This window comes from Elephantulus edwardii, unplaced genomic scaffold (genome assembly GCF_000299155.1).
Source record: "Elephantulus edwardii isolate Elephantulus edwardi_28Jun2011 unplaced genomic scaffold, EleEdw1.0 scaffold00074, whole genome shotgun sequence".
In the NCBI taxonomy this organism is placed as follows: Eukaryota; Metazoa; Chordata; class Mammalia; order Macroscelidea; family Macroscelididae; genus Elephantulus; species Elephantulus edwardii.
The window spans coordinates 1,559,288-1,583,117 of record NW_006399824.1 but is presented as its reverse complement, the minus strand read 5'-3'; the positions used below and the strand labels follow the sequence as shown (position 1 = coordinate 1,583,117).

General features: G+C 51.5%; 1 protein-coding gene across 2 annotated transcripts in view; it reads left to right on the top strand.

Moving 5' to 3' along the window:
- UNC5B (unc-5 homolog B (C. elegans)) overlaps nucleotides 1-23,830 on the top strand; it is a 98,186-nt gene that overhangs the window by 56,649 nt on the left and 17,707 nt on the right. For both annotated transcript variants that reach the window (XM_006888969.1, XM_006888970.1), the window contains exons 2-5: nucleotides 17,344-17,568; nucleotides 21,618-21,761; nucleotides 22,173-22,276; nucleotides 23,477-23,657. In XM_006888969.1, coding sequence (XP_006889031.1) covers nucleotides 17,344-17,568; nucleotides 21,618-21,761; nucleotides 22,173-22,276; nucleotides 23,477-23,657 — 654 coding nt within the window. The remainder of the gene's footprint in view (nucleotides 1-17,343; nucleotides 17,569-21,617; nucleotides 21,762-22,172; nucleotides 22,277-23,476; nucleotides 23,658-23,830) is intronic.

Here is a 23,830-nt window from a genome sequence, read left to right as displayed (position 1 = left end):
TCCTTGTTGAGAACCACCACCAAAGGCAAAGGCTTAAAGTCAGGGATGCCGAGATCTCTGCCGCTGTGGCTGGAGGCACGTTGCTTTTACCCCGCCTGTGCCTCGGTGTCCTCGCCTGCTAACGGCAGATGGTAACAGGCCCCTGCCTCAAAGGCTGCTGGGAGGATTCAGTTAGGCAGTGTGTGCCAGCTGCCAGTGCCGTGCCTGGGAGCAGTCAGTGCTTATGGTTGGTAGTGGGGCCCGGTTTACCTGCTAGGAGTGAAGGTCGTACTAATGGGAACAGTGGGTCGTTGTGCACATGGAAGCCCAGGAATGAACTCCAGCTGGAGTGAAGACCTTCCTCCAGAACAGCCTCGCAGAACTGGGGCGCAGTGAGGGACTGTCACCCCACTCCTACTCAGGATGAGATGGCATCTCCTCATCACCTGGCCAGTCCCTTCAAGCACAGCCTCCTAGTTTATCCTTCTCGGAGCTGATGCTGGCCACAGAGCTCTTGAGGAAGGGCGGAGGTGCAGTGACTAATCATGTACATGCTCTCTTTAGAGAATTGTCAGTGGGACCCCGGCGTGCCAGTCTCTAGCCCCTGGGCTCTTGGTTCAGATCCTAGCCTGTATGCGGGTCTGCCCGCCTACTCCTCCACTTGCATGTTTTTGACAGCTCTACAGGCCTCTGGAGAGCTGTGCACTCCTCTTCCGGGCCTTCCTCACCAGGCAGCGGCTCCTGGGGCCAGGCCAGGCAGAGACAGCCACTGACAGGCCCCACCTCCCCAGCAGCAGCTGCTTAGTACTGCACCTGAGCAGGACACACTCTGCCTCTGGGAGCCCCAGGCCCCTGGCATGGCATCCCCAGATCCACTATGGTCTTTAGTGCCCGGCTACACTTTCACATCTCTGACTCCCATAGTTGTCTTGCAACAGAGGCATAACAGACATCTTGCCCACTCTGCAGAAAAACAAACTGAGACCTGAGGAGATGAGGCAGGCAGCCCAGAGTCACCTCATGAGCTGGTGGCTGGCCAGGACTGTTGTAGGGTTTTCCTCCCACTGAACCATGAAACATTTCCTTATTTCCTCTCCAGAATTCCCTGGAAGGGAACTGGATTATAAGTGTCTGTTACATCCTACGCTCTGAGCAGGACACTGTGCTCCTGAGGTTCCTTGGGGTTTCTGCAGCTGTGAAGGGGAAGCAGGGAGAGAGATAAGGAACAGTCTCTGGAAGTGACACAGTAGCAGAGCTGGGTGTGAACCCAGATCCCTCTAGCTCTGAGATACCTGCTCTTCCCATCCCGTTATGCAGCTTCCCAGGCTCTCTCATCCCCTAGGCACCCCTTTCTGAGTTCCATATGCTCCTCTCTGCAGAAGAACCTTCTCCTGGTGCTTATACCCCAGCCTCCTTGTTCCCTGCCCTTGCACCCTTCCTCTGCCACCTCGCCCTGAGCCAAGGTGGCCCAGTGATTACATCAGCAGGTGCAAACAAGCAGGTGAGAGCAGGCATAGGGTCCCCAGGGAATGGTGATGGAGGGCCATCCGGCCCCACGCGAGTCTGTTTCATTCCCTCCTTCTGACTTGCATCAGCCTTTTGCAGCTCCTTGTCATCACAAGGTGGGCCAGGACAGCAGCAGCGAGGCCGGGACAGGTGCTGCTGCTGGAGCAGGGTGTGGATGGGGACCCGGGACACCTACTGACACTACAGTTCTAGAAGAAAACTCTAGAGCTAAGGTGTGGACCACTGCCCCTGGCACAACACCATTTCTGATTACAAATGCACAGTCAGAAAAATGACCATTTACAAAATGACCGTTTGCACAAGGCTGCCCAGTTGGCAAAAACATTTCATAGTTAAGACCTTGGTCTTCCCAACAGCCCCAGGGGCAAAGCAAGTAAAAGTGACCCCTTTTCTCAGAAGGGAGAATTGAGACCCTGAGGGAAATGGCTCACTCAAGTCACCTTGTGAATCAGTAATAATGATGCAGGTTTCAGACCAGGAAATACATGAGACTATGGGAACCTGGAGAATGTGAAAGTCCCATAGTGGTGGAGGCGGGAGTAGTCACATCCTGTCTCCTCAAGGAGATGTGCTGGCTCCTTGACTGTGGGGAAGAGAGAGTTACAGACTTCACGGCTAGATTGATTTCTGCACTGAACTGGCCACCAGGCAGTGGTTATTCCAGCCATTCCATCATTGTAAGAGGGAGTAGGAATTGGGAGAGGCAAGATGCTTGCAGACCTTGAACCCTGGCTGTGAACTTCCCATTGGCAGGACCGAGATTTATCCATTGCTCTTTAGATCCTACACATTCATAGTCAAGAGGAGATGTTTGATGAGTGAATGAATGGGTGAACTAATGGAGTTGAGTCCCAGCCTCCTTGTGGTGCACTGGAGCAGCCCTGTAGCCCTCAGCTTTGACCATTGTCACCTTTGTCCCTCCTTCCACCAGCTAAGAAGTCAGCTGGCCATCAAAACTCTCCCATCATTGGAGCAAGAGGGAGATCAGGCCTAGAGTGCAGGGTCGCGTCCCAGGGTGCCCACATTCTGGCCTTAGTTTTGCTTCCAGAAAGTTACTCCAGACTCTGTTCTCCAGGGTATTCCTGAGAGCTTGCATCTACATGACCTGTCCTCGATGGAGCCCATGCACCTTCACTCCTGTCCTACACTTTGAAGGAAGGTAGAGCAGAAATGTGGATGAAGGCCATAGGTGGAAGCCTTCCTCTCTCATCTCTAGGGATGAAGCAGGGACTCAGCTAGAGTCCAGGCTCAGAAAATCCAGGGAGAGGCCCTTACGTAGCCCCGAGAACCCCTCCACTCACTCACCACTGCCAAGCGCTTTCTGGAGGATTTGTCTCTTCATATTTGTTCTTTCCTCATAAGTGAATCCAGGGTGCTCCTTGAAGTCAAGGTCTGTGAAACTGTCTCGTATATTTTGGGCAGATTATCAGAAGCAGCCAGTCCTTGGAGGACATCATGCTTGTAAATGTTGGAGGATCAGGCCAAGAGAGGAAGACCCTTGATGAGATGAATAGACACAGTGATTGCTTCGAGCAATGGGGTCAGGTGTGTTGGAGATGGTGAGATTGGCTCAGGACAGGGCAGGGTCAGAGCTGTTCATAGAGTCACTATGAGTTGTAGTTGTCTCGATGGCACATGACAATAACAATGTGCTCCATTTCACAGACTGGCAAAGTCAGGAATCTAAGCATCCTCTGATATCTCCCTGTAGTGGCTCCTTTTATGCCAGCATGATGTGACACACTGCAGCCATGATTGGCTCTGTACTCTTGACCAAGTTTTCATCCTTCTCTGGCCTCAGGGTTCCCCATCTGGAATCAGAAGAGCTAAACTCAGAGTTAAAGGTCCCCTGCAGACCCGCCTGACAAGGCCTTGGTCTGCGTGGCCTCTAATGATGGCCAGGAGGCCCTCATCCAGCACCCAGGCAGGGTCCAGCCCAGGCCATGCACATGGCAGTAGTCAAGGATCTCAGAAGTCTTTCCATTTTGCATGTATTTGGTGGTATGTCTCCTCTGTCTTCTGCTAGGAAGGTTGTTCAGTCCCTGAGCAGGAAGAAGGAAATATATGCTGAGAGGAAGGCAGGAAATATTTGCTCCTTGGGGCCTCTGAGGACCAGCGACTGTGGACTTTGCAGGGCGGCATGGGGACACTTGGCCTGGGAGGGCAGCAAAGACGTAACCACTGACCCGTTTGGCTGGGCCGGGCATCCTCTGCGCCAAAAGCTGTGCCCAGAGACATTTTGACTTTTCCGAGAGAAAGGGAGCGGACACTGGGCGTCCTTCTGCCCAGTGCCAAACGTGCCGAGCCAGCCTGATGTCATCTCCTGCGCCGGCTCCAGGCACCTGCTTGGCGTCCGCGCCCCTCCGATGACCCGGATGCCGTGCCAGGGCCAGGAAGGCCAGCTGGCCCGCATCCGTCTGACGTGTGTTGCGCGAGGGAGATGCCTGGTGCATTTTCCTTGTGGTTTGTCCTCAGTTAACAGCCTTGAAAGGAAAACTTGGGCTGCAAAACTGGGTCTGACAAAACCCCGTCAAAGCAGTAAAATACTGTGGGTCTGAGGAAGTCAGAGAGCACCCACATGGAGGGTTAGTGCTGGGAAGCTGGGATAGGAAAGGGATGAATTAGATCCTCTTTGTTTGTTTTCCTAAATTGTTTATAGTATGAAGATCCTTCCCTTTATCATCAGAAAGGAACTCTCCCCCCCCCAAAAAAAACAAAACAAACCAACGAAGAAAACCCCAAACAAACCCCCAAACAAGAAAGCTCATGTCTCTTAGAAGGCGAAGGAAGATTCTTTTCAACAAGGTCACACTCAGGGAGGTTGGCACCCAGTTTCTCTTCCTGGCTAATGGCTCGGATGCAGTGCTGTGTGATCTAAGGCTGGTCTACACCCTCTCTGGTCTCTGCCCCAGGAGTTGGGTAGTTTCTGAGTCAACTATCCGTGCATTCAGCTACTTACCAGAAGGCTCAGGTTCACCCAGAGGCACCTCAGAAGAAAAGTCTGGTGACTGCTACCCAAAAGCCAGCCATTCCACACGCTCTGGAACACAGTTCCACACCGACAGGCCTGGCCCCGTTATGAATGTCTGTCCAGAAAAAGACAACTGGTCTTTTTAGAGATTCCATCAAAATTAGGGGCACAGTTACAGCAACAGTGGGCTTGAGTATGATGGAGATTGTGACGAAGGCATCGATAAGGGCATGGTTCTGTTACTCACAGGGTCACTGTGAGCCATAGTCTATTCAATGGCTCATGACAACCGCCACATCAGCTGGCGACAGCCACAGGGCACTGGGAGCCAGATCAGCCCCACCTGTTTCTGTACCCTCTGGCTGTCCCCTTCTGCTTCCACCTGCCACTTGTTTCTGGAAGAACTGGTGGCATCCTAGAGAAAGTCCTCTGTCCCCAGTTAGCCCAGGTATACAAACAAACAAGATTTCCAGGCTGTTGAGGGCTCACCTTCTGGAAGTCTGACCTGATAGTAGATATCCAATTCATAAACAGAGTCACTCCATAGGGAAGTGAGGACTATTCAGAACAAAAACAAGATGTTGTTTTTAGGGTAGAGGGAGAGTCAAGAATAATGAATATACATTGGGTGGGTGGGCAGGCCTCCCTTGGGAGGTAGCGGAGATTTCCCCAGAGGGTATTTGGGGACCTCGGGGGAGGGAACATTCCAGAAGCAGTAAAGGCCCTGAAATGGAAATAAGCACGTCATGTTCAAGAGACAGGGGAAAGGTAACTTGGACACAACATACGATTGGATGAATGTGAGATGTTTGAGAATTAGGAGGAATTCATACTTCATTCCACATGCAGAGGGAAGCCTTTAGAGGATGTAAGCAGGGGAATGATTGGCATTTAAACAGGTTGCTCTGGCCACAGTGAGGAGAGTGGATTTGAGGGGAGAGGAAAGTTGGTAGTGCAGGGAGGAGGGGTCCAGGCAGGAGGACCTGGGAGTGCAGCAGCGAGCGGTGGTGGTGGTGAGTGGTCATCTGCATGGCTGAGGCATGTCAGGGAGTTCTTTCTGTCTGCAGCATTCAACGTTTTTCAATGTCTTTGAATAGCCTAGGGGATGCGGAAAGAGGTACCAGGAGCCGAGTAACTAGATGGATGGTGGAGTCTGAAATTTCGGGTGAAACTTGCCCATCCCAACTCTGGATGGGAAGAGAAAGAGTCAAACAAAAAAGCAGATGTCACACAGGCTGAGCTGCAGGTGAGGAGACTGGCATTGCCTTAAGGTGACAATGGCTTTGACATAAGTAGCCCTGAAAAGCAGTCCTGCGCATCCTATCTGGGGCTCAAAGGGTCCCCAGGGGAAACTTATGAATGCCTGGCCCTTTGCCCTCCAGCAAGCTTGTAAATTCCTAAATGACTAAATTTGCTCATCTGTTAAATGGGTCCACTCCTTCCAAAGGAAGAAAGTAGTCACTCTGCTGACCCTTCAGGAGCACTGTGGACCTAAGTTGAGTCTTCATGGTTGAATAGAACTTTATTAAGGGTTTATCTGTAGCAGCAACTGTAAGCACATCCTCGCACTGCTCTAAGTCTGTGTTCTCATCTGAAATGGAACACGTACTTGGCAGCGTTGTGTGGACTGATGAAGTGTGTTATCACTTTAGAAACCCTTTTCTTGACCAGGTGCTGGATCACTGAGAAAGGAGCCCAAGTGGTGCTCCATTGCTAACTGAAAGCTTGGTGGTTTAAACCAAAGGGAATGATGTGGGGCTTCTGTAAAGGGTACAGCCTCCTAAACCCTGTGGGGCATTTCTCTGTCCTTTAAGGTCACTTTGAGTCAGAATTAACTATGACAATGGGTTTGGTTTGGGATTGGGATAAATTGTAGTGATTATTATCCATGGTTTTCTCAGTCACCTGCTATGCATCAGAGAGCTGGGCAATGAATAAGTATGGCAGAACTGATGCCTTTGAGCTGTGGTCTTGGAGAGGAGCACTGAATACCCCGTGGACTGCCAAGACAGCAAACAGATATATGTGTTGGAGAAAGTACAGCCAGAGTGCTCCTTGGAGGCAAAGCTGGCAAAGCCTCGTCTTTCATACTTTGGACATAAAACTAGGCGAAGCTATTCCTTGGAAAGGGACGTCATGCTTGGGAAAAGGGAGGGTCAGTGAAGGAGAGGAAGACCCACAATGAGATGAAGTGACACAGTGACTTCGGCAATGTGCTCTAGTGTATCAGAGAGGATGAGGATGGTACAGGACAGGACAGGGTTCAGGTTGGCTGTTCACAGGGTTGCTATGTACTTGACTTGACGGCACCTAATTACAACAACAAACAGCATTATCAAAGTGAAATGTGCGAGGCAGCTTTGAGCTTCTCAAAAAAAAAACCCAACAAAAAATGCCTCCCTCCTCAGGATCTGGGCATCTAGACACTCACTCTCCCAGACCTGGGACTTAGAAGCCAAAAAGAAATTAGCCCTCGAGGCACCCAGGTTTAGCTGAGTGACCCCAGCAGTCTGAGGAGGGACAGAGAAAGAGAGAGAGAACCTGGACCTAGGAGGGTGGCCTGCAGCTCCCCTTGAGCCCTGTCCTCCTGCATGCCACTGGGAGTGTAGGGGACTCTATAAAACAGAGTGTAGGCTCCCTCCAAAAGGTCTGTGTCCACCCCCGGCCCTCTTCCACAGGCCCAGCCTGACGCCCCCTTCACAGTACACACTCCTGCCCAGTTGGTCACTTGAGGAGACCACTTCCTATGGCCAACACAGGAAGTGATGTCATGGACACAGGTCGGTCTGCAGAGGCTATGGGAAAAGGGCTGTGCAAGGGGCCTCCTTTGTTAGGAGTAACTTGGCATCCCCCAAGCCTGCCAGCCCCCATTTGTCATCAGTAACGGCCATTGTGACTGTCTCTGAGGGGGGGCCCAGCCTGAACCCCCAGCCGCCAGGCGCCGAGGCCAGATGGAAGAAGGGCTTTGTGTGCAGGAAAGGGTCCTTCCATGTGATGTTTGAGTATTTTTAAAAAACATAATAATAAATGGGCTCCTCTCCCCCCACTCCCTCCACTTCCCACTGCGCACATCAGCCGCATGGTGAATGGGAGAGATTTTCCATGCAGTGGGAGGTCAAGTCTGGTGAGAATTAGCCGGTGTCCAGGGACTAGAAAAAGGCTGTGATTGCTGATGATGAATGTCCCCAGCGTGGGGCGATTCTCTGTCCCTCCCCTCCCACCAGCCCTCTTCCCTCTCTATCCCGCCTCTCTGTGTGGATACTGCCTCGCACCAGTGCCTGCCCTAGACACATAGACCCTGTCCGGCTCCAGACACCCCCTGCCCTGTGCTGAGCCTGGACATCCCAGCCCTGGCCTTATCACCCACGTAGGTACTAAAGTCAGCAGTGGGAACAGTTACGCTGGATTCTCCCCTCTACACTGGATTCTCACCTCCACCCTGTGGCAGCCTCAGGCTGAGACTTCTATCCTAGGAACCAGGGTTGACCAGTCAAACCTGGATGGCTGGCAATGAGTTCCTGTCCCCAATAGGGGGATAGGAACCCTGAGCCTTCCCTCGTGGCCCTGTTAGGGCTGACTGTCCTTCTGGGACATCACCCTCTCCCCCAAAAGTCCTAAATCACAAACTGTGTTTCAGCTGTCCACCCTGTGTGATGCTGCATGAGTCACATCCCTTTGGGAGCTGCTCTGGTGCCCAGGCCCCTCTGAGCACTGGCTTTCTGCACCATTGGGTCTCAGGTGACTAGAGGCTAAGGGACATGCCAGTGTGGGGCTTCAGGGCTCCCCACACAGTTCACCCAGAGAGCAAATCCCTGCTCAGTTCCAGGGGCCCAGATTCCTGCCAGGCCTCTTCCTGGGCACACCATGGGCCACTTAAGAAAACATCTTCATCTTTTACTCTTTTGACCTTCAAACCACCACCTCTAAGTCAACAGGGTAGCATCAGCTACCTCCTTTTTTATAAGGGGGATGGTCCCAAGTGGTAGAGTGGTCTTCCCAAGGTCTCATAGGGCACAGCGAACCCCTTAACCTGATTGTAGACTGGACCCCAGTCTCAGGGTCAAGTTCTGTGGCTTCCCCCAGTAACCAGTTCCTGTCTCCTGCCCAACCTTCTACTTCCTTGAAGGGCAACTGAGGGCAAACTGAGTCTCTGCATTGTCCTGAACCCTCTGCTCCTTGAAGGCCCTTGTTCCTGCTCCCGTTCATTCCAGTGCGTGGACTCTGTTATTGTTAAGCGCTGTCAAGTCTGCTTCTGCTCATAGCAATCCTGTGGATAAAAGAACAAAACACTACCCCGTGTGGATTCTTAAACAACCACAAAACAAGGGAGCTCTGGTGGCATAGTGGAGAAGGAGTTGTAGACAGTTCCAGTCCACCAGCCTCTCTACTGGAAAAAGATGGATAAACTTCTGTGCAGTTTACAGCCTCTGAAAATCTGCTGGGACTGTTGTTGTGTGTACAACTGAGTCAAAACTGACCCATAGCCGACCCTCTGTCAGATTTTGAGGCCTTTAATCACATGGGAGGAGATTGCCCATCCTCCTATGGAGCAGCTGGAAGATTTGAACAGAAGGCCTTTAGGATTGCAGCACAGATACTTACCACTAAGCCACTGGAGCTCCCTGCTGGGACTGTAGGACTCCTGAACAAATCTGTGGACCCCAGCTTCATCCCCACGAGGTCTCCCCACCTCAAGTGATAGCTTGTGTCTCCACAAAGGGCTCTGCCCTGGCAAGAGACGTTGAGCTGATAGAGTCCTGTCATGGGGTGTAAAGGATTCCCAGGGTGGATCAGACAAACATTCAACTGGTAACTGAAAGGTGGGCGGTTTGAGACCACTCAGAGGCACCTGGGAGGAAGAATTAGCCGTTGAGCCTTTGCTGAGCTTGGCTCTCGTCTCATGTGCTGTGGGTCACTATAAGTTGAAATTGACTCCACAAACAACAGACATCTTTTTAGTTTAGTTTTGTTGGTTGATGGGGTGAAGGCAGATCAGGCCCCTTTCCAGCCCTGCAAGCTTTTCTCCCCTCCCAGAGAATGGTGCCCCGTGTCCTAGATGCTGTAGGGGTCACCACGGAGGATGTGGTGTGCTCCCTGCTTTCCACAAGCAGCCACCAAAATTACTAAGGAGCCTCAGAGAGCTGCCTGACTGGAAATAAACTTCCCAGAAGCTGAGGTGCCCACAAGCCCAACCCTGCTCACCTCACCTCCTGCACTTAAAGTGGCTTCGGAGCAAAATGGGTCTCACGCACAAGGAAGCCAGGATGGGGCGAGCAGCTACAAAACTGCAATGTGGAGGGTGTTTGAAAGGATGAAGAGAAGATCCAGGCGGGCAGGCAAAGCTGTCACAGGGAAGGGCACTTGGTTTGGGGTTAGGATTAGAGCAATAAACAGACCTCAGAAAGCACATTCCAGCAGGAAGCATGAGAAGCTTTTATGTTAGGTCTGCCCAAAGCAGACCCTGATTGGGAAGTGCAGTGGTGAGCTCCCCATCACTGGAGGCATGCGAGTGAGAGTTGAGGGCATTGTTGGGGAAAGTAAAATGAAATACCTTGTAAGTAAAGGCCTATCCTGCAGATCTCTGCATCCAAGTGAGAAAATAGACTAACTGAACGAGTGAGGGTTTTAATGGTGCCACAAGAGGCCCTGTCCAGGGGCTTTAGGCCATTTTGGTCTCAGGCCTGGGGTAGGTGGCTGGACCTGGTTAGAACAGTCCAGCTGCAAATGGTTCTTCTCCTCTCTCCCTGGACTCTACCCACACACGGCCTTACGATCCTGACCTCTGTTGGATTTTGGAGCCAGCAATAGCTAGGGCGTAAAAGGGGACCTCAGCTTAAGCAATTTTACTTTTTGAAGAAGAAGAAGCTATACTCAACACAACACTTAGCTAAGTTTCCATATTCTCCATAAAACATCCTGAAACCTCTCCTAGCAGTAGAGTGGGGCTGGAGAGATTGTCTCTGCCAACGTCCTCCTGGGGCCTAGAGGACTCAGAGAAGAGGCCACATGGCCATGCCAGCCTCCAGCTGGGGTGAAGCCCAGGACTGCTGTCGCATTTGACTGTCTTGTAGTTCCTGCTGTGTAGGCATTGTCCTCTTCATACTTTCCATTGGGATACCAGGACCATACCATCTTGTGTAACTCACACTCATTGACATCAATGGGACTGACTTGCAGCTGACCCTCTGTTGGGGTTCGAGGCTGTCAGTCATGTGGGAGAACTTTGCCAATGGAGCCATGGTTCTCCAGGGGAGCAGCTGGTGGATTCGAACCCCCAGAGAGGTATAGCCTTTGGGTTAGCAATGCAGCTCTCTACAAATGATTCCACCAGAACTCCCTGGCTCTTATATAATGCTTTATTTAGAGACTCATTGAATTGTTGCAACAGTAAGTTCAAATGAGTTCTATAATTAGAGAAAACACTTTCTAGGGGAAATCTAGATACACTCTAGCAGAGGCCTTCTCCTGGGAGATTTTGGCTATCTGTGTGTGTGATTTACTTTTCTAAACGCTAGTAGAATCATTACCTGTGAATTGTGGTGTTGGAGAAGAGTACTGAATATCCCACAGAATGCCAAACAGCAAACAGGTCCATCTTGGAGGAAATGCAACAAGGTTGTTCCTTAGAGGCAAGGATGGTGAAATTTCGCTGCACATACTTTGGGCATGTTGGCAGAAAGGGCTAGTCCTTGGAAAAAAGACATTATGCTGTGAAAGGAGGAGGATCAGAGAAAGAGAAGACCCTCAATGAGATGGACTGACACAGTGACTGTGGTAGTGGACTTGAACGTGGTGGAAGTCCTGAGGATGGTGCAGGATTGGGCCTGGTTCTGGTTTGTTGTTCAGAGTCACTATGAGTCATGAGTGACTTAATGGCACCTAAAAACAACAATTTGTGAGGGAATAAATATTTATTAAGTTGTTTAGACCAAACTGCTTGATAAACAGAACGATTAGGATTTTGTTGGGTTTTTGGTTGTGGGGGAGGGGAGTTTTGTCCTTGAGAGGCCATAATTACTGAGGCACTGTAATCATGTCATCGCTGTTGCTGAATGGTATTGAGTGGATCCCATGCACAGAGACCACTCATAAGAGTAGAAACTTTCCAGAGTTTCCTAGGCTTCATATTTACAGAGTAGGTTTTTCTGATTTCTATACTGAGCTGTTGATGGGTTCAAACCTCCCACCTTTTGGTCAGCAGCCAAGCTCTTTAACCGCTGTATCATGAAGACCCTTCATCCAGACCAAATGACCAAAGAGATTTGGGAACCTCTGCTGAGCTCACACTGTTACGGGGTGAAATGTGTTGATGACTGCCCTCTGAGTACTGCGTGGCAGAGTTAACCCCCAGGAGTCCCAGGACTCTGCTTTTCTCCTCTCTCCAAGCTGGTGCCAGAGGACCTGGCATGGTTGGCCCTTTTCAGTTACACCTGTCTAGCTTCCCTCCATCAGAAGGCTCAAGTCCAGGCCAAGGAGAAGCTGAGAAGTGTGCATGTGTGTGTGACTAGGACACAGCTCAGCCGCCACATGCCCCCAGCACCCCACACGGATTTAATTCTCCTTTATTAAGCACCTACTACGTGCCAGCCAGCCAGCCAGCCAGACTCTGCCCCGTGGCTCCTCTACAGAGAATCCACAGGTCTGCCTTCAGTAGTTCTTCCTTGTTCCCTTGTAGCGTCTGCCTCCACAAGTGCGGGGCCACTGGCAAGGGGGCAACAGCAGCATCAGGAGCCAGCTGGCCCTGTCTCACGGGGAGGTCCACAGGGACCACTTGGGATATTTGGCCCAGGCTGGCAGGGAGGAGGGACTGGTTTGAGAGCAGGGCCGAGGGATTGCCAGAAGCAAGCCTTGCGGCACTAAGGGATGCTCCATATTTGCTTTCATCCGTCAACTCTCCGCCTGCTTATAAATGAGCCCCATTACTGTTAAGTGCTAACAAGTTGGTCCCGACCCAGTGCCACCTTGTGCATAACGCACTGCGCCACCCTGCTTGTCCTCACGCTCAGCTGTCTGTGAGCTCACTGCTGCAGCCATGGTCTCCATCTGTCTCCTTAAGGTTCTTCTTCTTTTCACTGACTCTACTTCAACAGGCATCCTGTTGTTGCTTTTTAGGCTACTTGGGAGGATTTTTTATTCCTTTACATTGAGATCTAATCCATCCTGAAGTCTATAATCTTTGTTCTTAAAACAGTCTTCATCACAATATAGTCAGCAGTACCACAGAGTATTACCTGGGGCCTGGAGTGGTGTAGACAGGAGGTGGGGGTGGGTGCATGTTTCTTATACCTGGCACTGTGCGTCTCCTATCATGGCCGTTAGCCCTGCAGGAAGCCCTCTGTCACCATTTCACAGAGGCCACTGTCCAGGGCTTTTGGAGACTAAGACTAGATTATGCCCCACCCCTTCTGGGTTGAGACAGAAAGACATGCTGGGGGTAGTGAAGTAGGCATGGAGCCTGGTTGGCTCTTTACTGCCCAGATGCCCTCCTGGGCCCACCCTGCTCTCCCTGGAGCTTCCCAGCTTGACAAGGAGGCTACAGTGCTAGGCCAGAGTGGACTCTGTAGCCAGCACTCAAGGTTGGGGTCAAGTAGTCACCAAGTCCCCAGTCTTCCGGATCCTAGGAGCCTGCCAATTTACCCACAGAGAACACGCCTCCTTGACAGGCATAGAGGTGGGGATGGAGAGCTTTCGCCTGGTCTTGGGGTTTACTCCCAGGTGGCCTTAGACAAGTCACTTGTCCTGCTTGGTCTTCAGCATTGAGGTGAGGCTAGCCTCAGTCCTCCCAGCCCGTGCAAGCTGGAGTCCCAGCCTAGGACTGTTGGGATCCTGAGGTCTGGAGACACCCACCTGTGACATTCAGAGTGGAAACCTGAGCATATCTCGAACTCCACAGTCTGTCTTTGGGTTCAAACCATGGCTGCTTCTCTTGGGGTATGATCTTGGGCAAGTGTTTTAACATTTTCAGCACAATTTTCCAGTCAATACAATAGGGACACACAAAGATACACTATATAAGATTGTTACAAGAAATAGATGGGCTGAATAAAGTACTGAAAGACAGCACCTAGATTTAAGTTGGGCGTCCTAGTGGTTTAATTAAGCCACAGGGAGTTGCCCTACTGACCCAAAGGTGGCACCTTCTGGGGGTTTGAATCCACCAACCGCTCTTTGGGAGAAAGATACAGTCTCTCTCGTGCGATTTTACAGCTTCCGAAAACCCACTGGAGAATCAGCAACGGGTTTAAATTTTAAGAAGGCATTGTTTTTGTTGTGTGCTGTCGAGCCAGAACCAATTAATTCATTTTTGACCCAACAGTACTTTTTCCGAGAGAGTAAATAGCATAGAAGATATTGCCATCCTTCTGCTGCAGAGCAGCTGGTGGATTCGAATCATGTGCCTTTGGGATAGCATCACAGGTTCTTTCTTACCACTAGGTTACTGGAGATTAGATGTGTGTGGTTGGTTGGTTGCTTGGTTGCTTGGTTGCTTGGCTGACTGGTTGGTTTTTAAATGCCATGCTCCCTCCAATGCTGGGCCCCATTCTAAAGACCCTTGTCACATAAACCTCAAACAGGTCAGAGGAAGGAAGGGAAAATAACTGCCTGCTGCCTTCTTTGAGGATGAAGCATCAAGGTCGGAGTGAAGGACTCAGGACCATCCTGGATGGAGGTGGATCCACACCCTCACTTGTTGATCTCCCTAGGTGGCAGCCCAGAGCTCAGGGCTGGAAAAGACCAGGCCTCAGCACTCACCCCAATCCCAATACCAGTCTCAGCACAGAAAAGATCTGGTGAAGCCTCAGCATGTTAGGCATGTTTGTTCATTCAGCCCCTGGAAGACCAGGGTCCGTGGCCCTTCTGTCCACAAGGATCCTCCCAAGGGCTCGCTGTGCCCCACTGTGGCTCCCAGACCCAAGAAGCTAGTGTAGGATCCCAGTGCCATGTCAGACTCCCAAGGACCCCAACATCACTTAAGGTTCTGGGCCATGGAGGCGGTGACAGAGTCGAGGCCAGCAGGAAGGGCTGGGCTGGCATCTCACTCCTGCAGGTTAATTCCTTGTTTCCTCTGGAGCAGTTAGCAGAGGAGGATGAGCCCCTACTGTTTGTCCTCCGCTGCCCCATCGTTTGGCATAGGAAAGTCAATTTTCCTAAGTGATTGTGTGGCCTGGCCTGCTTTCCCTCCCATTGGCACGAGGGAGGCCACCCCTCCCCCTTCCTGTTTGTCTCACCTCCTGAGAGCTGTTCTTTCCAGAGAGGCTCACAGACCCTAGTTTCCATTTGACCCCATTGTGGGATGTCAAAAATTTACAGACATCTTACTTTGATTTCATGGGTTTACTTTCCCGAGAGCCCACATTTAGGAATAAAAGCCTAGCCTAGACTGCACAACTGTTGACTTTTTTAGAAAAAGCCAAGAGATGTAACATTGTCAATTTGACTTTTCTATCTCAGGAAGGGTAGTTAATAACAAACTGATTACCGTGCGATCTAGTGAAAATGATTGTGTGCTTCTTTAATTTTCATTTCTTGGGTCTCGTAGGTTGTCGTCATCGTCGTCGTCGTCGTCGTCGTTGTTGTTGTTGTTAGGTGCCATTAGGTCATGTATGACTCACAGTGACCCTGTGAACCACAGACCTGAACCCTGTCCTGCCCGGTGCCGTCCTCATCTCTGACACACTTGAGCCCGTTGCTGCAGTCACTGTGTCAGTCCACCTGGTTGAGGTTCCTTCTCTGTTGCGCTGACCTTCCAAGCACACTGCCCCTCTCCAAGGAACAGCCTCTCCTAGCACCATGTACGAGTATGTGAGGTGAAGCTTCGTCATCCTTGCCTCTAAGGAGCACTCTGGCCACACTATCTCAAAGATATATCTGTTTGAGGGCTACACTTTCTGGAGACAACTTTTTAAAATGCCAGCTAGACAATTTCTGAGCACATTGTCACTGCGAAAACAGTGTTAGCTGCCAGTGAGTGGATTCCCACTCATGGAGATCCGGGCATGCAGATAAGCTTCTTTACAGGGAGCTGTGCTGCAAACCCAAAGGTTGGCAGTTCGAATCCACCAACAGCTCCAAGGGAAAAAGATTAGTCTCCCCTTGTGTGAGAAAACACACCGGAGGGTCAGCTGTGGGTCAGTTCTGACTCCACAGTAGTGAGAATGAGTGAGAGAGTGAAAAAAAAAAATCTCAGGACCTTGAGAACATTTTTTTCTTTTCTTTTCCTAAAAGGATCTGTATACTCCCCTAATTTGAAAATTATTTCTTAAATTGCAGAGCAATCAAATAGTGCATTGTTGTTTCAAGCTAATTAAAAGGTTTATTTTTTAACAATTACAAGCCGCCCACTTGTTTTTAGAAATAAGATGATGTCCCAGTGTACTTACAGATTAACTGCTCAAAATAAACCCTGTGTAATAATTTCTTTGGGGTTTTATTATTTTTAGCAGTGGGGAGGGGAACGGCTTTGGGGTGGAGCCTCCTTGTGTTCCCAAACTGTAAAGTGTCTTGATCTAGTGTGGTATGTGGTGTCGTGCAGTATGATGTAGTGTGTTGCTGTGTGGTGTAGTGTGGTGCTGTGTGGTATGCTGTAGTCCTGTATGGTGTGGTGTGATGTTGTGTGATGTGATGTGGTGTGTTGTGGTGTCGTGTAATGTAATGCTATGTGGTGTGGTGGCATAGTATGCTCTGTGTGATGTAGTGTGGTGCTGTGTGGTATAATGCTATGTGGTGTGCTGTGCTGTGCTGTGCTGTGGGATGTGTGTTGTGGTGCGTTGTGCTGTGTGTGTGGTGTGGTGCTGTGTGATGTGGTGTGGTGCTGTGTGCTGTGCTGTGGTGTAATGCTATGTGGTGTTGTGTATTGTGCTGTGTGGTGTGGTTTGTGTGGTGTAATACTATGTGGTTTTGTGTATTGTGCTGTGTGGTGTGTGTGGTGTAATGCTATGTGGTGTTGTATATTGTGTGGTGTGATATGTGTGGTGTAATGCTATGTGGTGTTGTGGTGTATTGTGCTGTGTGGTGTAATGCTGTGTGGTGTTGTATATTGTGTGGTGTGGTGTGTGTGGTGAAATGCTATGTGGTGTTGTGTATTGTGCTGTGTGGTGTGGTTTGTGTAGTGTAATGCTATGTGGTGTTGTGTATTGTGCTGTGTGGTGTGTGTGGTGTAATGCTGTGTGGTGTTGTATACTGTGTGGTGTGGTATATGTGGTGTAGTGCTATGTGGTGTGGTAGTGTGTTGTGCTGTGTATGTGGTGTGGTGCTGTGTGACATAGTATTTTGCAGAGCATGCAATGTAGAGGGAGCGAGGAAGGACGAGAGATGGAGCACAGCATTAGATGGAGAGGTGGGAGGTTCTGGGGAGCGGCTCCTCCTGGTGATCTCCACCACCCTTAATGCTACCTGAAGAAGGGGCCCAGCACTAGGGAGCCCAGGCCTGGAGGGCTACACCTCAACCCCACCCCATGCCTCTGCCTGTGGGCCCTTCTGTCTACCTACCTGGCTAGCTAGGCTACAGAGGACAGTGGTGACTCATGTGCAGAATTGCACCCTCAGCCTAGCCTCCAGCTCACCCACCACATACCTCAGCATCGTCATGGGAACTTGAGCAAGGCTGGGCAGGGAGTGGTGGGACCAGGCCAGGGGCCTTTGGGGAGGCCCAGAGGTATCCTTGCTCTTCCAGGTGACTCACTTCTCTGGGCCTCCCTAGCTTAAAGCAGTAGAGAGTCATCACGGAGCAGGGACTGGCCCCTCTGCCCTCTCCCACAGACAGGACGTCTGCAAAGCCCAGCAGGTCAGAGAGGGCATCACTGCAGTACTGCCCCACTGTCCTGTACCACATGCACTGGCCCTTACACATCGTTTGTCTCCCACAGGCCCTGATTCTGGCAGCGAGGTGCTTCCCGACTCCTTCCCCTCAGCACCGGCTGAGCCGCTGCCCCACTTCCTTCAGGAGCCGCAGGACGCCTACATCGTGAAGAACAAGCCTGTGGAGCTGCGCTGTCGTGCCTTTCCCGCCACCCAGATCTACTTCAAGTGCAATGGCGAGTGGGTCAGCCAGAATGACCACGTCACACAGGAGGGCCTGGACGAGGCCACCGGTGAGCCTGGCCCCCGGCACTGTGTGCCCCAGACACCAGGTCCCCAGCCTGGCTCTGCTGCTCTGTCCGTGTGGGACTTCCCACACCGATGGCACCCCTCCGGCCTCAGTTTCCTCTAGCATTTTCCCTGGACCATATGTGACCAGAGTGCTCCTCAGAGTCAAGGATGGCAAAGCTTCGTCTCACATACTTTGGGCACGTTGCTAGGAGAGGCTATTCCTTGGAGAGGGACATTGTGTTTGGAAAGGTGGAAGGTCAACGAAAGATAGCAAGGCCCTCAGTGAGGTGGATTGACACAGTGACAGCAGCAGTGTGTTCACGTGTGTCAGAGATGATCAGGACGGCAGAGGATGGGACAGGGTTCAGATCTTTTGTTCATAGGGTCACTATGAGTCGTCCTTGACTGGAGGTCCCTAACCATAGTGGTGGCCCCTGGCCTGGCCTGACTGGGTGCCCATGTGCCCTCACAGTAGAAAACATGTAGCTTTTGCGTAATATTCCTTCCTCCATTTCTTTCATTCCCTCTAAGGGGAAAAGTTCTAGTTCTGGGCTAGGATTCTTTCACTCTCTCCCCACCTGCTCCTCTTCCTGTGTTAACAGAGGGCCAGCCCCAGCCACACTGCCGTGGTGCCCTCTCACCAGAATTCAGTGCTGTTGTTTTTATAATTTCCTTCTATTTGTGGAAAGGAAATGGTTTTCCATTCACAATAATAATACAGCATTTCCTTTAATAAAAATAGTTTTGGGTTTTTTAAAAGAGTTAAATAAAATTTATTGAGTAAAGATGAGTACCAATGACGCTGAGGTAAAGCCTGAGAGAGAGGGTGGATGGTGGGTGGAACTGGAAAAAGGTAGAGAAGAAAAAGATCTTCGTTATCTTGTGTTGACGTAATAGAAAACACCAGGTAGACAGCTTGAACAAATTCATCTTCTCGCAGTTTGACCTGAATAAACAAATATATTTCCTCACAGTTTTGGAGACTGGAAGTCCAGATTATTCAGGGTGCTAGGCCTTCTGTCAGCTCCAGAGGAAGGTCCCGTCTCTTCAGCTCAGGCCCTTCTCTCTGGGAGGCTGAGTGCGGGGGACCTGCCCTGAGGGAAGAACTGACAGGGACCACAAGCCTTGTTTAGGGCTTAGGGCAGGTGATAGGGCCACCTGTTCCTTAATATTTGATGGCGGGAGTGTGGGGGAACCTCAGATGACCTTCAGTCTCAGAGTGGCTTCCACCCCTCAGCCTGCCTTCTTGTGTTGGGTGACTTTATTTTTATCATTGCTTCCCTTTTCCTTCCTCCTGCTCCTCTTCACCTCTTTCCCCAGCCCTCTCTTCCTGTCTTCCATCTTTCCTGCTTCTTCCGTTCACTCATCTCCCTCATCGTATCTCTTTCTTTCCATAGTTTATCTCTTGTTCTCCTCTCTCTCTCCTTCTTTCTCTGATTTCCCTGCATACTCTCTTGCCTTTGCTTCATTCTTTCTGTTTTGCTTTGAAAAACTCAGATTGCAGACCTACCTAGGCTTGAAGCCAAACCCCTGCCGCCCCCTCTCTGTCTGTGTCACCATGGGGAAGCCACGCAGCCTCTCAGAACCCAGTTCCTGTTTGTAAACTGGGGCCTGTTAACAAAGCCCTGGAGAGGAAGCAATGAGGGGGTGTATGTATCCCGAGTCCAGTTCCAGGGCCCAGTAGGTGCTCAGTACACATCTACCCTCCCTTCTTCTTTCTGGGTTTTTCTTGGTCTCAACCAAGTATCAGGGAGTGTGGGGACAGTGTGCCCTGCTGGTGCCCTTCATAGCCCTGTGATTAGTGGTAATGGCAACAGCATGTTTCTGACTCTCCCGTCAACAGGCACACAGGCCCTGCCAGCCCTAGAAACTGGGGCACTATTGTCCCTGTTGGTGGCAAACCTTGGACAATGGGTCTTCAGGCCACTCCCTTGGCAGCAGTGGATGAGACTGGCCCTGCTCCATCCCCAGGCCTCTCCAGCACCCACTGAGACCTTGAAAACAGAGAATAAACAATAGAGGAGAAGATGGGCCAGCTCATGCCAGGTCTGGGACAGGCAGCCCGTCTTGGGTGTGGGTGATGGACGTCATCCGTCCTCATCCTTTGCATGTCCTTGCGCTTGTGACCAGTGACAGGATGCTGGGCTTCCCGGGATAATGGCCTCCCCCTTCTCCAGCTGGTCAGCTACTGCTTAAACCCCCTTAGATGGTCGGGCCACTTAGAAGATCCTGGCCCATAGTGGGAAGTAAGGCAGGGACCAGTGCTGTCCTCTCCTGGTTGTGGTGGCATCACCCCTCGAGAGGCCCTCTCTTGTGAATGGGTAGGGGCTCTGTCCCAGAAGCAGCTCCTTTCATCTTCATCTTAGTCCTCCTCAGTGGCAGCCCCCAGGACCCCTGCTGAGATCCCTGGCTGTCAAGGTTGGTCTGCATGCACAGATGCAGGAGAATTAAGGCAGTAGCTTCATTGAGAATGATGCAGTAGAGGCCTCATGGTTGAGGGGGCAGAACGTCAACCCAGGTCACCAGATAGTGGATGTCAGTTTTTTGGCATTGTGCTGTGAGGCCCTGAGTCCTCTCCTCTCTGGGCCTCAGTTTCTCCAAATGTGGATTAAAGAGATTGATGAGGTCCAGCTGACCTGCCTGAGTAGTTTTATATGCAGCCTGGACTAAACGCAGTAGGAGAAGTAATCCTGACGACTTCCCTGGAGAGGCTGAGTAACTTAGCCAAGGTCACACAGGATGGGGTCATGATTGAAATTTGTTTGGGTCTTCAGCCCACTCTTTTTTTTTTCCTGCTGGAGCAGGCAGTATCTTATTCTAATTTATATGTATATGGAGTTACTGTAAGACAGATCCAACTCCATGGCATCTACCAACAATATATAATTAACATACTCACTCACTCACTTCTTCAGCCACTCTTAACCATTGTGCCATGTTACTGCCTCATGTGCAGTCGACAGTCCTGGTCTCAGTTTACTTCACAGAATCTGTGTGTGACTGTGAGATGATGATTTGAAACACTTTGTGGCAAAGAGGAAAAGCTTTATGAATTCTGAGGCAAGCAAACCTGGCACTTAGGGCTTCCTGGAGGAGGCATTCTCAAGGCCCCCTTGTGCCCACAAATTTTGGCAAGAAACTTTAGATGAGGACCTGAATGCAGGACGGCTCACTCTTTCTGAACAGAGGACTTTGTGCAGGCAGAGGGGAGGGGAGGAGATGGTCCTTTCTGTGGAAGTTGATCCCTGGCCTGCCCCACACAGGCTGGCTCTATCCTCTGCCACAGTCTGTTCTGTTGAGTCACTTTTCTGTGCCGGCTCTGAGCCCCAGCAATAAACGTGGCAAAGCCCCACCCACCCACCTCATTCTCCTGCAGGAACTAGATAATTAACACATAACTAAATAGTACAGTCCCAGTAACGGCCAGTGTTGTGAGGAAAGCAAGCTGAGTAAGGGAAAGATCTCCGCGATGTTGATGTGTAAATGCAGACGCACAGCTGAGCGGTGCTGAGCAGGGTTCGGAGATGGATGGGGTGGGCACGGGATCAGGGGAGGCTTCCCGCAGGAAGTGGGGACCAGCTGAGAGTTGAGGGGTGATCACTGGACAAAGAAGGCAATGAAGCTAGTTCCAGGCATAGATGAGGGAGAAACTGCATGTTACCAGAGGGTTCCAGCAAGTGTTGAGAGGTGACCAGCCAGCCAGCAGGGCCACAGGGAGTCAATGTGTACAAGATACCTACCACTCAGGAGCTCACATGGCTTGAGGCCCTTGGAGGGTCTGGATCTCTGTCGAGAGCCTTGGGGGATCGTATGCACCTACACCTTTTGAGAAGTGCTACCAGGTGGAAAATAAATTGGAGGGCCACAGTGCTTGAGCAGAGACAGCACCTGGACCAGGTGGAGATGAGGAATTATAGCAATCGCTCAGGAGGTGTTAGGTTGGAGGGAGCGAGCATCTGGGCCAGTGCCCAGCCCTGTCCCCAGAGTTGACACTGAAAGCATCCATCCTCTCCCAGCGTTGACATTGAAGCCATCCACCCTCTCTTTCCAGGCCTGAGGCTGCGAGAGGTGCAGATTGAGGTGTCCCGGCAGCAGGTGGAGGAGCTGTTCGGGCTGGAGGATTACTGGTGCCAGTGCGTGGCCTGGAGCTCAGCGGGCACCACCAAGAGTCGCCGGGCCTACGTCCGCATTGCCTGTATGCCCCTGACACCCTCCCCGGGGGGGACCATTTCCTCTCACATCCTGGTGATGAGGTTTAACATCTGTAGGAGCCTCTAGCATCCCTGGATGAAGTCAACCCCCAGAGACATCTTGGGTCAGAAGGTGGCTCCAGACTACAGACTGCCTCTTGCCCCAGGATTTCTAAACCTACCTTAGCTTCCTCGCCAGTCCTGACCTGTGACAGGGAGGGAACCTTGTTACCCCAACTCTACTTGGTGAACCCTCCTCTCATTTGGAGCAAGGGAAATGCCCAAGAGAACAAGCGGCCCCATGGAAAGATCCATCGGTGCGCACTGCCACCTAGTGGCTAGAGAGGGGCCCTTCAGGCTCCCGCTCTGCTGTCGACTATGCTGCCTGACCACCTTGGCCTCTTCCCCCCTCCCAGACCTGCGCAAGAACTTTGATCAGGAGCCTCTGGGCAAGGAGGTGCCCCTGGACCATGAAGTCCTCCTGCAGTGCCGCCCACCAGAGGGGGTGCCTGTAGCGGAGGTGAGTGAAGTGTGTGGACTGCTGGGCACAGAGGCTGATTGGACCTTTTATTTCCATGAGATCCGTGCCACAGCCTTCCAGTGCCCTCCATTTCATCAACCAGAAGATCAGGCTTGGGAGCAGACGGGAACTGCCACCTCTGCAGAACCCAGCTGCTGTTGATTGCCGTTGAGTCGAGTACGGCTCATAGCAGCCCTGTGAACAAAGGGCCTGAAACCTTTCTATAACTGTCGTCATTTATCAAAGTTCATGGAGTTCCCAGAGGCATGTTAGGGTCAGGGAAGATTAGGATAGGAGGCGCTGGGATCCTCAGGGCAATGCCCATGGGCTGTGCACTCCATCTTAACCTGCCCTACCTGGCTCTCTAGCCTTGGCTGTATGAAAGCCAGAGGAATTCACGTGTGTGGACCCCGCCTGTGGTGACTGCTCCTCTCCCCACCATTCCAGACCTTCACCCCTTGTCCACTCAGGGGACTGCACTGGGGAATCCAGAAATAAGAACAAGGCATTGAGAAGCTCATGGAACCCTCTGAGCAAAATCCTGGGCTTCAGCTTAGGAGCCCCCATGTCCAAACTTGAAACTTGACACTATTCACTTTGCATCCCACAGCCCACACTCTATGTGGGAAAATGGGTTCAACATCCCATATCGTCAAGGCTTTTCTTCGCAACCCCACATACACCAGGCATTTGGCCCACAGCTGCCCTGAGGTGTTGGGCAGACAGCACTGGATAAGGTGGTGGGGCCATGCAGGGAGGCCCATCTAGTGAATAGGGGAGTTGATATTTGAATCCGCGGTTGCCAGACTCACACTCGGGGATCATGTCCTTAATCACCATAATGGGCCTCTAGCCTTGCCTGGTGGAGTTGATTTGGAAAGTTAACGAGAAAGGCACGCACCACGGCTTAATTGGTACCAGCAGGCAGCTCTTATTCAGCTCTCCCCAGCCTTTGGGCTAGATGGCCTCAGATTCCACTTTACTGTGGGTGAAACTGAGGCTCTGAACAGTTACGTCGCCTCCCAAGTGGCACAGCTGCGTAGTGGATACACTGTGGGCGGAAACTCGCCTAGCACGGTGCCCTTCCCTGCAAATTGCCGTGGGTGGACATGGGTAGAGCTGCTCCTCCCTTCCCCTCTGGGATTCCAGGTGAGCAGGCACAGGGCCCTCACCGCGTCCCTCCCAAACCCACTCCTGCAGGTGGAATGGCTCAAGAACGAGGATGTCATCGACCCTACCCAGGACACCAACTTCCTGCTCACCATCGACCACAACCTCATCATCCGCCAGGCCCGCCTGTCGGATACAGCCAACTACACCTGCGTGGCCAAGAACATCGTGGCCAAGCGCCGGAGCACCACAGCCACCATCATCGTCTATGGTGAGAGGGGCTCGGTGGGTCAGCTGGGGAGAAGAGTGTCCCCAGGCGATCATCTCCCTTGGCCCTGCCCTGCGGGGCACAGCAACCTGGCCACCTGGTGAACAGGTGCGGAACATGAGAACCAGTTTAGAGAGACAGCTCAAGCAAAACTAGTAGTGGTCAGGTCAGGCACT